The 12,409-nt window shown below is 39.3% G+C and overlaps 1 protein-coding gene across 1 annotated transcript in view; it reads left to right on the top strand.

Moving 5' to 3' along the window:
* mtor (mechanistic target of rapamycin kinase) overlaps positions 1–12,409 on the top strand; it is a 121,244-nt gene that overhangs the window by 10,123 nt on the left and 98,712 nt on the right. Inside the window, exons 13-18 of the mRNA XM_042491148.1 lie at positions 13–218; positions 1,184–1,306; positions 2,439–2,522; positions 3,376–3,468; positions 3,982–4,116; positions 5,377–5,506. Of these exons, the coding sequence (XP_042347082.1) occupies positions 13–218; positions 1,184–1,306; positions 2,439–2,522; positions 3,376–3,468; positions 3,982–4,116; positions 5,377–5,506 (771 nt within the window). The remainder of the gene's footprint in view (positions 1–12; positions 219–1,183; positions 1,307–2,438; positions 2,523–3,375; positions 3,469–3,981; positions 4,117–5,376; positions 5,507–12,409) is intronic.

Genomic DNA, 12,409 nt, shown 5'->3' with positions numbered 1-12,409 from the left:
GTTCTCCTGCAGATCCAGACATTCGATACTGTGTGCTGGCATCTCTTGATGAGCGCTTTGACGCTCACCTCGCTCAGGCCGAGAACTTGCAGGCGCTGTTTGTTGCACTGAACGATGAGGTGTTTGAGATCAGAGAGCTGGCCATCTGCACAATCGGTCGCCTCAGCAGCATGAACCCTGCCTATGTCATGCCTTTCCTGCGCAAGATGCTCATCCAGGTAGGAAAGACACAACAGTGGTACACGAATTGATTTGTGTTGAAGGTTCTATGTGGATTTTTACTTCACCCCTTAAGAAGGAATTTGGTGTTGTAGCATTAAAAAAAAACACAAAATAAAACACTGGAACAATCTCTTTCAACTCCATATTGGCATGTATTGGCATTTTTGTCCCTCACCCGATTTCATACAGGGCCAGATGTTTGACACTCTGTAGAATAAGTGACACATTTTCATTAATGAAGTTCAAGTTGAGGGTACTGTCTGTCCAATCAGGTTTTAATGTGGGCGTGGCAAAGTAACAACATGGGCATGGAAAAAAGCCATCTGTACTAAAACCTTGTGTCATCGCAATTATATGAAATGCGTTATGCTCGCTTAAGAAAACTCGACGAGTGTAGGGGAGTATGACATTTAGATCACCAGATCCTAAGGTTGGAATTGAATCCGGGACGTTGCGTCTTTATGGGACAGGCTGTAATCATTCACCCACCAAAGTGCTCCTATATGGCTGCTTTGAATCAAATTTTAAATAGAGCATTTGTAAGTGGTTTAAATCTGTTCAAGACATTTGTGAGATTACGTTTTCTTAAAATTCACAAATTGACATGGTTTTTGTGCGGTTATTCCTGTAAATGGAGAGGATGTTAAATAAGGGAAAGGATATTTGATAAAAATATTTAGATTTGTACTATCATGCACATCTGTCAATACATGTTTGATCTGCTTGAAAAGATCACTTGATTGTTGTTTCAATTGGACACCTTTAGATGGCAGCAAAGGTCAATGTATTACACACAGCTTAAACATTCAGAGTATTACTCTGTGAGACTTTATGATGGTTTCTTTTTTATGATGCTGCTTCCATTAACTCTTTTATGTCCACTATGCATTCACCTTTTTATTCCTTACAGAGAGAAATGAGTGTGTTATGCTGAACTCTTGTTTTGAATGTTTCTTTGCAGATCTTAACAGAGTTGGAGCACAGTGGTGTTGGCAGGAACAAAGAGCAGAGCGCTCGTATGCTCGGTCATCTAGTCTCCAACGCCCCCCGCCTCATACGGCCATATATGGAGCCCATCCTCAAGGTACAGTCTAAAAATTCTTCAATGTGAAGGTGTTTGTATGAATGTAAATCCGGCTGTTACTTGAGAGGAGCATGTGTGTTTAGTTGACTCTCTCTGACACATAAAAATCTGCCTGTGGGTTTTGGGAGTTGTACTGCAAGCATGTGATAAAGTTTGATAAAACCTTTTGTTCTTTGAGAGGGAGCTATGTGAAGTTTGTTAAATTTCCTCAACTGATGTCACGTCTGATATGGAGCTAGAGAGAAGTTAGCTTCCCAGACCTCTGTAGCCCGCTTCTCATCTCTGTTTGTGGCCAGTAGTTCGAGCGGCAATTTTCTAAATTTCCCCCTTTTTGAATTCTTTAATTTATTATATAGTTATTTTTATAGTTTATTTGATAGGAACAACAATGCAAATTAACATTTTACATCTTCAGCCTGTAACAAACAAGCTGTACTAACTGATGTTTCACATATAGAGATTATAGCTATTGCTAGTTTCCAGATTCTGTCCCTAGTTAGGCTTTTAGTAAAGGAAAAGAGAAAAAAAGGAAGATATCAAGATATACAATAATTTGCACACAATAACAGTTGTGTTTAAAAGAAGGAAAAAAGGTAGATGTTTATGTCAAGATTACATAGAATTACAACATGCAGTTACAGTAAAAAAAAAAAGATGAAAAGACAGAAATATCAAGGTTACATACACTTGCAACACTCAACTATAAGACATAAAATAGTTGAAAATACTCCCATCTCTAATCTTAATTTCTGTATGAATTTTATTTAAACTGGTAGTGTGTTCTAAGGAGGTCTTATGACGTGCGATTTTACCGTTGCTACTTGCCGTTCTCCTGGTGTTCCCACCACTATTTTGTCTGCTGATAAATATTCATAAAATAAAATCGCCATACTTTCTGTGGAGGAGTTGCATTGTGGGTTATGTCAGTGCCAGATTTTGACAAGATATAGGGATTGTGTGGAGAAAAAATAGGCAGTGTCATAGGAGTCCATTGCAAACTGTGTGATCCACTACAGTCTAATTTCCTGAAACCCTTAAAGATTTTTTTTTCTGATTACTATAATTAATAGTAGTCAGTAGGAGCACTGGGGTTCAATGGCTGAAGTGACACTGTTACCTTTTAATATTGCAGGCTCTCATCCTCAAACTGAAAGACCCAGACCCCAACCCTGGAGTGGTCATTAGTGTGCTTGCGACCATCGGCGAGTTGGCTCAGGTAAGGTTGAATTATGAGTTATATTGATTCTTTAGCTGCTGCAGATTGAAACCCAATAAACCTCAGCAGAATAGTTTACCCAGCACACATAACTGAATTCTTTGAGTCTCTCACTTAACAGTTTTAAAACAAGCAAACAGTTCTGCAATGGAAAGTTGAGAATAGAGCCCCACGCATGGATGTCTGCCTTGATCTGCATAGTCCAGGTGCTTCCATGTTTCCCACAGAGGAGTCAGGAAAGCATAGTTAAAGGCAGGCAGACTGAGCTGTTCAGAGAGAAAGCAGAAGATGATCAGATAGACCAAATGTTCACAGTTGGCTCAGTACAAGAAGAGACAGAAGGCCAGCTGCTCAGGGACCAGAACGGGAACAGACAAGAAAACGTAGAGATACAGACAGAAGCTGTTAAATGCCACATGAACTTGCATGCAGAACAAAAAAATAAAAGATGTTAACAAGCTTAAAGTAAGTATGTGTAGAATTTGAAAATTTCAGATTATGGTAACTCATAGAGGTAGTGTCTGAAAAGATACTGATACTGTAAATGATTCAGCAAAACACCCCCCCTAACGAATCTGACCCAAATTAGTGCTGTCTGTGTGAAAGCAACACTTTGACAATAAAAAGCTTTCCATCAGAATAATTAAACAAGTACTTTTTATGACAACAAAATTCTAAATATAAGGACTATGGTGAGACACGCTCAGATTGAAACTGTTCTCTGGAATCACTCGTCATCTCAATGTTAATTGTTCAATCCCTTTTAGATTTTAGAACATTTAAGTGACAGTCAATTGGACAGAGTATTAGATTTCCTTGGTTGTGATTGGTTCTCCTGTGCCTACTCTGTCAGGTGAGCGGCCTGGAGATGAGGAAGTGGATGGATGAGCTTTTTCCAATCATCATGGACATGCTGCAGGACTCCTCCTCATTGGCCAAACGACAGGTACGCCAAGAAAATTACCGTCCACCTCATCTGGTTCTAGTTTCCTTTTACTCCAAGTTCTGAAAAATATTTATGTCTTGGGTACAGTAAATACACATCTACTTTAATAAACATTACTAGATGTCACTTCTGGAAACATTTAAAGTCGCTCAGAAAGCTTTTTGAGAGCACTGTGCTTCTAGTATTCCCTGTTTAACCAGGAGTGAACAAAGGCATCGAAGTTTAATCGATGTCAAGGGCAGACAAACAGGAATAATGGTTGCAATTTTTATTTCCATCTATTAATACATAATAAGATGGACATTTAGAATACAATCGAATGAAAATTTGTAACTTTTGTAGCATTTTTTGTAAATCAGGTACATTTTATTACAAGGACATGGTTGGTCTGGCCAGTGGGTACTGTTTAGTTTTGGCTCAGCTGTAAAGTGCATCCCAAACATGCTTCAAGCTTCTCTATCATGTATCTATCCATCATTGTTCAAAGAGAATCTGCGTGTGACTTTCCACCAGGTGGCGCTGTGGACTCTGGGCCAGCAGGTGGCAAGTACAGGTTATGTGGTGGAGCCATACCGCAAGTACCCCTCCCTCCTGGAGGTGCTGCTCAACTTCCTCAAGACAGAGCAAAACCAGGGCATCAGGAGAGAGGTATGCACCCCTCTTTCCCTTTAGGGGTTTCTTAGCAGCAGTGGGAACCCCAACATTGTGTGACTCATTATGGGGCCAGAAACCCGACCTGTCAACATACACTAACCACATTAAGGTCTGTTTGGATGTATAGACTGTGACTGGTGTATTATAATTGCACAAGTACATACTGTATGAAGCTATGCACATTTTCCATCGCTATATGGAACTTTTTCCTTAGTCTTGAACTGTGATGTAAGTGATAATTGTCAAAGTTTCTTCCATCGCCTATTGCATTACGTGGGTCTCAATGAGGGCATTGTCACTATATACGGTGTATTGCACGTGAATATTGGCTGTGGCAACTCTCGCCCTTCCACTATCTGATGAATCTGAAACCCTGTTAAGCCAATTACCCAAAGGGAGTAGCTGGACTAGGCTGACTGTATACTCTGTTCAATAGTCTTTGCACTCCCTGAAGGAACTGTGAACTTTTTACAGTAAGCATTTATGTCAAGCCTGCTTTTGTATGTTGTCATTTTTATGTCAAAGTCTTTTTAGTGTAAAATCATCTCAGCCTGTAGGCCTTGAAGATGGCTCTGCTCACTGTTTACAGAGGACAGCAGCTGGGCTCAGATTTATGGTACTTACTGCAGATTCCAGCGGGGACCCAGAGTCACTGAAAAACAACTATCATAACATCCACAGAGGCTTCTCAAACTACTCATGCAATATGCCTTACATGTCTATTGCTGGTGCTCTTTGTCTAATGTTCCACATAGTCCTCATTAAGACTGATTACTGTTCACATTAGAACCAGTATTGGTTCTGATTTAGATTCAGATTCAGATTCAGACAACTTTATTCATCCCAGAAGGGCAATTCAGTTTTACCCCGACCATACACAAACATACAGACAGAAACAAGTAGCTATAGCCAGTAGTAGTATGTCAGAGAGGTTAGTACATGGTCAAAAGATGCATCTTGCACTGGCATCTTGTGTGGGTCCATGCATACTGACTTACACGAGGACCGGGGAGAATAAACGAAAAATTGCTTCAAAATGCTTCAGTACACAAGTTAGTACGTTTTGAATCAGATATGTTTGAAAAACACAAGAAAAAAAATCATTATGGGTCCTTGAAAAGTCATGGGAACGTTTTTAAATTTGGTCCATACAAATGTGTTGGAACCTTGGTTATTGGACATGTCTTTAAGTGGAGGGCAAACCTAGTTCAGTTGAACAATGCTAACTGTGTGTGTGTGCTGTTTGTCCATCAGGCGATCCGTGTACTGGGCCTCCTTGGAGCTCTGGACCCCTACAAGCACAAGGTGAACATTGGCATGATTGACCAATCACGAGACGCCTCTGCCGTCAGTCTCTCTGAGTCCAAGTCCAGTCAGGACTCAGGTAGGCCACTCTCACTAACCACAAATTTGAGAACTGTTTTTATATCATTTTGTACGAAGAGTCAGAATATGGGTTAGTATTTTTTTGCTCTTTTATTAGTATTAGTTCTATTAGTATTTAGAGTCATACAAGTACAGTCATACAAGTAAAGTTTGTCACAGATCAATTGGAAAAAATTACAATATGTGCCCCCCCTCCCACACCCAGCCACCCAATGTTTCTACTCCAATAGAGCCTCACCCCCACTGCACCATTCAACATAGAGTAACATCAGTTGCACAGAAAATTCCAAGTACATATAAACAAATTCAGTTTAACATTGGTAGTAGGTAAGACACAAAATAAATCAATTGAGAATTACAAAATTTACAAAATGTAAAACAAACACAAAACAAGACAAAAAAACAAAAATAAAAAATAATTTAAAAAATTGTAAAATACGACAAAAAAAGGAATCAGTATTATAAAACTGCACTAATAGTATCATTGGAGTCCATTTCTTTTATGTAGGTTGAAAAAGAATATGGACTATTTTAAACTTTTTTTGTGTTCCTCAGAGTTACTGCAGTATTAAATTCTAAACTCTGCAACAGCTGGAAAATCTTGTTTTAAAATCTGACTGTGTGGGTCTATCCACTGCCTTGGGGTGGTTGCTGTGGTTACAGTGTGTTTGTGTGAGCCTGATGGTTAGTATTGTCTTTATATAGAGGTCTTATCCTGGACTTCTCACATTCATCATAATGGAATTTGCCCACACAGTCACACACTTCTAAAAGAGGGGCTGTGAGGTGACTTATTGGAACAAACATCTCCAGTTTTAAAGGTCACAAAACTTATGAAGTGGCAGTTAGCATTTTAGTAGATACATGTAAATGTCATTCAGAAAAGGCATCAGAGATGAGAAACAAGGCATTTGCAGTTGGTCAGCTCCATCTCATTCGTCAGTTCTTGTGCAACGTTTGGATTTATAAAAAAACAGCTAAAGATTGAACTGCCTCCATTTTGTCATGCTCACGAATGATTTAGTGATGCAAAGCAGCTGATGTGAAAAGGATTGAGGGTCACAGATTATACATTTGAAAAAATCAGCTGTATAGCACAGTGATATGCAATATTTTTACGCTTCACTGAATTGATGAAAATGTAATTGTGGAAAATCAAATTGAGAAATGAAACAGTTTGTGCAGGTGTTATCTTTGCACACATTTGCATGTTTAAACATGAATGCACAGACAGAAACCCTACAGTTTGTTACAAGTCAGTGCTGTGGAAAGAGCTGTGAGTGAGACACCTTTTTAGTTATGCAGCAAAATTTTTCTTTGGTCGGAATATGATAGCTCAGGAAAAGATCTAATTTCAATCTTGGTCATTTGAATGGATGAATCTGGCTCACAAAACCAATGTCTGGATTAAACCACTCATGGTTATCTGCAGATCATTAAAAATAGAGCACAGTGAAGCGATATGGCTGCGCATTCAAGACAAAACACAATTTTAGAGGTCTTGCCCGTGCATTTGAAAAGTCAACAGCAGCTATGGCTTTGGGTTTGAGATTTGTTGGAGCCTTCGTTCTTGGGGATCTAATTTCTGCCTTCTGTCTGATCTACACCCAACTAAATCTCCCAGAAAATAAGTGTGTGCCAGTTCAGAGGGAAATGTAACCACGACAACTGCAGTGGGGCCTTTTAGAGTGGAGATATTTCATCTAAAGTGACCCTTAAGACAGACATCTCTTCAAACATCTGTTTTATAGACTCATGATTGTAAATTATGTAAGTCACTTTTTTATGTGTGGGAGTTGATACTAATACATTCCATATTTGCCAAAATGTATAACCATATCAGCTGAATAATTCATCGTCATCATTACACATCAATTGAGTTTTTTATTTTTATTGCTGTTGAAATCTGTTAATTCAATATGTTTGTTGTCACAAACCATGAGAACAAAGCCTGAGCTGTGTGTAACAATACCAGTATCTCAATGGAAAGATAAATTCATCTTAAATACTTAGTAATATCAGATTACAACACTGGGTCCGGTGTCAGATATCTCTAAATTCTTACGTTTTTGCAGGTCTGTGAACAAAGCGCAGGTGAAGCTCCCCATGAGTTCTCTTATTCCTCAGCAGCAGTTTGTGACACACAGGATGGATAATTGATCTGTCCATCCGTTCAGAGCTGATCATATCTGCTCAATGCATGAGAGAAGGAGCTGCTGCAAGTGAATGCAAACTGCAGACCCAGTGTGCCTGACGTTCTGCTGCTACATCTGTGCCCAGAGTGTTGTGCAATGAATGATCGAACGATATATAAATTTCAGCAGCGCTCAAAATGAACGGGCCGGCTCCAAAGTATTGAGTCTTTTTTATGGCAGCAGGTGTTGTGGGTTGCCACAAATAAATAATTGTGTGGGAAACCCTGATGAAAAAATCCACCGGCCAATTATATTCTTACGGACCAAAGTAATAAATTGTCTTTTTGTGTCACATAATGTTTTTGAAAAAAAACCCATTGTATTGTATTATGAATGCAAATTTAAAAAAGAGGCCAGAGCAAAATTTGAAGCAAAATTATTTTGTTTTTGAACTCATCACTGCAGCCTCAGCATGTGAATAAGTTTCCTCTGGTAGGCAATGATGCATTGTTTATGTTCAGGGTTTGTTTTTTCTGAAAGGTAAGAATGGAAGGAATCTTTATTGGCTGCTATTGATGTCTGAGGCAATAAAAAGTTTGCCATTTTGGTTTGGACTACAGAGCCTCCATGTTATTAATTTATTACCTTGATTAGTATGGGCACAATGTTAGCTAACAGCAGACCAGCTGCAAGTGATAGTTTAGCGTATCAGCTGATGGCCAGTGTGGTAAAAAGTGCCGCAAAACTGGGAGTGCCTGAGATGGTCAGTTTTGCAGCACCGTTTCAACGTGTGTAAAATACCATCTGTTGTGTGTTCGAGACTCAGACAGCACTGGAGCAGCCAAGGAGCAGCAGAGCAGTGCGCCCCTAAATGACACCAAAATGCAGTGGAGACTCAGCATAGTTTTTTATGACATGACTATTTTGGTGGAAACATTTACCCGCCAGTGTGGCGGATAGCCTTCTGAAGTTTACTCGCTTCATGGAAAAACTACTCTGATTTAGCGCTTAGCGGGTGTTAATTTCAGACCCTGTCTGGGTCATTTTCTTATATACCCTCAGGTTGATTTTGCTCTAAGTGTAAGCAAGGGTATTCATATGAAGTGTGAACAGCCTTAAACTAGGAGCTCAATAGGCAGCATAGTTTTTACTTTCCACAATGTGGAAGAAAAAAACAAACTGATGATTTTAGTCTCGAGGTTTTATCAGTAAACACTATAGAGTTTATCCAGATAATGGCACTTATGGAAAGACCATGCTTTCACCGATGACATACTGATTCATCTGCTGTTGACTGTGATAAGCCACAGAAACTCTCATGGTAATTCAGGAGGATTTGATGCACCTTATTATGGATGGAAATTTTTTGATGTAATGATGCTTCAAAATGAAAAGGTTATGCTGTCACTTGAAGGCCATCATCCTCTGGAGATCTCCAAAATTCATGGCAGTAAAAATGGTGAATGCAGGTCTCCACTCGTCTGATCCAGTCATGTGTCTCAGAATGTGATCTTGGACAATATGGTAATAGTTTTACCAGTTTGTACTCTGAGTAAATGGACCGTGACCACGGATTGGAAGCTGTATATCTGTTGGCAGATTCGTCAGGGTCAGTGTCTGGAGCTCTCAGTATGACAGCATGTATTTTGTTACGTGGGAGGTCATTGGCGAGGCCCGTCTCCTCACATGACTTCAAATGAGAGCAATCACATCACTATAGAACTTCAGGGTCATAAAACTAGTGAAATGATGCGTATTCCCTCTTAGTAGGTTGCTGTATTTACATCTGGTATTATGGCTCGGAAACACTTGAGTTTTTTTGCCTTCACAGCTGAAGCCTGAATTACTACAGCACTGCTGCCTCACTTAGTGACTCTGATGCCTGTTTGTAGGCTGTAAAGATGCAGATGTGTAGCCATCGATCACCGTCATTAATCTAGACTTGGTGAAGGCCGGAATAATAAAAGCTTCAAAGCTACCCTCTTTAGCCTGTAAGCTCTGTGCCAATCTGTTTTGTCTACAGTCCAGAGTCTTTCAGGAGACAACTGGAGCAGCTGAAACTGCACTCCTGCAGAAGGCCAGTGAAACGCTGAATACCAGACGTCGTTATTCTCAGATGCCTTGTAAAACTCAATAGCTCAGTAAAAAATAAATGGACAGACTGACCCCATTTGCATGGCCTGTCAGAAAACACATTAATAAAATTACTTATTTAAAAAAGAAATGTGGATTATAAATTTTAAAAGGACCACCACTGCTTTGTTTCTTGTTTTAAGGTTGTGTATGTGACATTCTGAGCTTTAATATAGCAGCGAATCACTATTTGCTTTGTAAAGATAAAGAGGAGTAAGGGTGTCCTGAGCCCTGAGCCACCTCCATGTTGAGAACCATATGCAGACAACTCATGCGCTTTAAATTGTACATAGAGCCCATTAAAAAAACACATAGAACTGTGCTCTCTTAATTTTGGCCACAGCTGCCTAATCCCTCATGTGGCTCTGCTTTACTAAAAGGTGATTCTGAAGTGGCTTACTACAGATGGCAACCGCTCTAATTTTTTGAGTAAAGGTGATAATTAGAGGATGTTTAGACTAAAAATGGCACAATTTGAAACACCTTTGAGTTGTACAGGTATTCATGAGTTTGAAGGTTTATCAGACACCAGAACACACCACAGCTTTTTAAAATACAGCGGGACAGGATTTTAACTAGGGATGCATGATAATATTGTTACGTCATCGGTATCAGCAGATATTGGCTTTAAAATGTAATGTTGGAATCAGCCATCATGCTGATTTCTGCTACACATACTTTTTTTTTTAATTGACTGTGTTAATGTACTAAACATCAACCTTAAGTTGAAGTATTTTTCTTAATTTTCATAATGAATTACACATATTGAAAAGCAATGTATTTTACATCTCCATCTGCTGTTGGGCCATCATGAAAAGTGCATGCATAATATGATGTTAATTTTCACTACAGAAGAGATTTGATGATCATTAAAATTAGGTGCAGAAGAAGTGGATATATCATTATCGGTACTGGTGATTTGCCATATGCGTTGTTATATTTTGTTATACCAGATACTGGCAAAAAATCCATTATCCTGCATCCATCATTTTTACAACTCTCTCATGTTATTTTCCTTTTGGCGATTGCAAAGTGACCAAACTATTACTCTTCCTGTTCCAACAATCAAGGATGTGAGCTTGCAGTGATGTTGCATTGTGTTTTGCCATTTTTCCTTTGCATAAGTTATCTGAACTTTGCCCTGCAATTAATGCAAATTTTGGGTGTTATATTGACTTGGATTTGTCTTTCTAGTACTCTGATCACTCAAAGTGATTTTAGACTACACATTTACACACACATTCTCATATTGGTGTCTGAGACTGCTCTACAAAGTCCCTCCTGCTCATCAGTTAAACATTCTCATGCGGCTGGCTTTATTTTGGAGTTGAGTGTCATGCCTCAGGATATTTCAACATGCTGACTGGGGCAGCCAGTGGCTGAACTGCCGATTTTCCGACTAGTGGACGACACGCTCTACCACATGAGCCACAGCATAGAGCAAACATGTTTGATCATGTGTTTCTCTTATTTCTTTTGTAATATCAATGCATATCCTGTGCTTACTGTCATAAAATTTGTAACTGTAATAGACTGAACTTTATAAACATGTGAACCCATATCGGCGTGCATTACCTCATAATGCCAAAAAAAGAATGAAAGAAGCCCAAATGAGAAAGTGTATTGTGTTTATGTTGGCAAACAGAGTTACAGTACTTTTCCATAGTTGCTCTTAAGGTTTAAACAAGACTAAACACACCAGGGCATAGTCATCAGCTACCGCTATCCAGCTTCGTCATGTAGTAAAAAATAAAAGAAAAACAACCCTTATTTGATTTGTCGTCCACTGCTATAATACAGGCTGATGCCAGAACTGACAAACAGCCAGCAGCAACAAGCCAGCAACATCAGCTCTTCTTTCCCATCAGCCTAATATTGTTGTCAAACTTTACAGCCAGCCCCAGAAACACTTTCAGCTGTATTCACTGTGAAGGAGGAAGTGTTGATTTGGATGGTGAGGCGGGGTTGTTTGGTAGGCCATAAATCAGCTTTGATATTCTCAAATTTAAACACTGGAGAATTGTTGCCTTACTAATAGTCTCTGAGTGTCATGACGGCATCGCCTTCTGTCCTACATAGTCACAAGGACTGGGCTGATGAAGTTATAGTTGGAATTGGATTTATAGTCGTAAAATATGCTCCAATACTCTTGATGGTATGATGACATTTGGAGAGCCACAAATAGTTTATATGAGCAGTTTTTATTCTTAAGAATCAAGCTGGAAGTGTTTTTTTACTGTCTGACTAAAGAAAACGCTTATTACTTTTGACTCATGCGAGTGCTGACTTCACATAGCGAGTTAAAGACAACATCTTTGATCCAAAATAAGAGTTTTCCCCCACTGCCAACTGTCAAATCTCCCCACCACCAAAGAATTAGAAGAAAGTGACTCCTGGATTCGGACACAGCTTATGCGTATTGTGACATTGTTGCCCCTCTCCTACTGGACAAACATGTACTTATACCCACTAACATCTGGCTTCTGTATTTAATGGGAAAGGTTACAATCAACAATTAATCCCTGGAAAAGTGACCCTGCTGTAGTCATGAATATTTATCGGCGCCAGGTCCAATTGACTCCAATCGGCAGCGATGGAAATATGACACCCAGGTGAACATGTAATGAGTGAAA

This window comes from Plectropomus leopardus, chromosome 8, assembly GCF_008729295.1.
Source record: "Plectropomus leopardus isolate mb chromosome 8, YSFRI_Pleo_2.0, whole genome shotgun sequence".
Classification (NCBI taxonomy): domain Eukaryota; kingdom Metazoa; phylum Chordata; class Actinopteri; order Perciformes; family Serranidae; genus Plectropomus; species Plectropomus leopardus.
The sequence above is the reverse complement of the archived record's forward strand: the minus strand, read 5'-3'. Positions and strand labels throughout refer to the sequence as shown.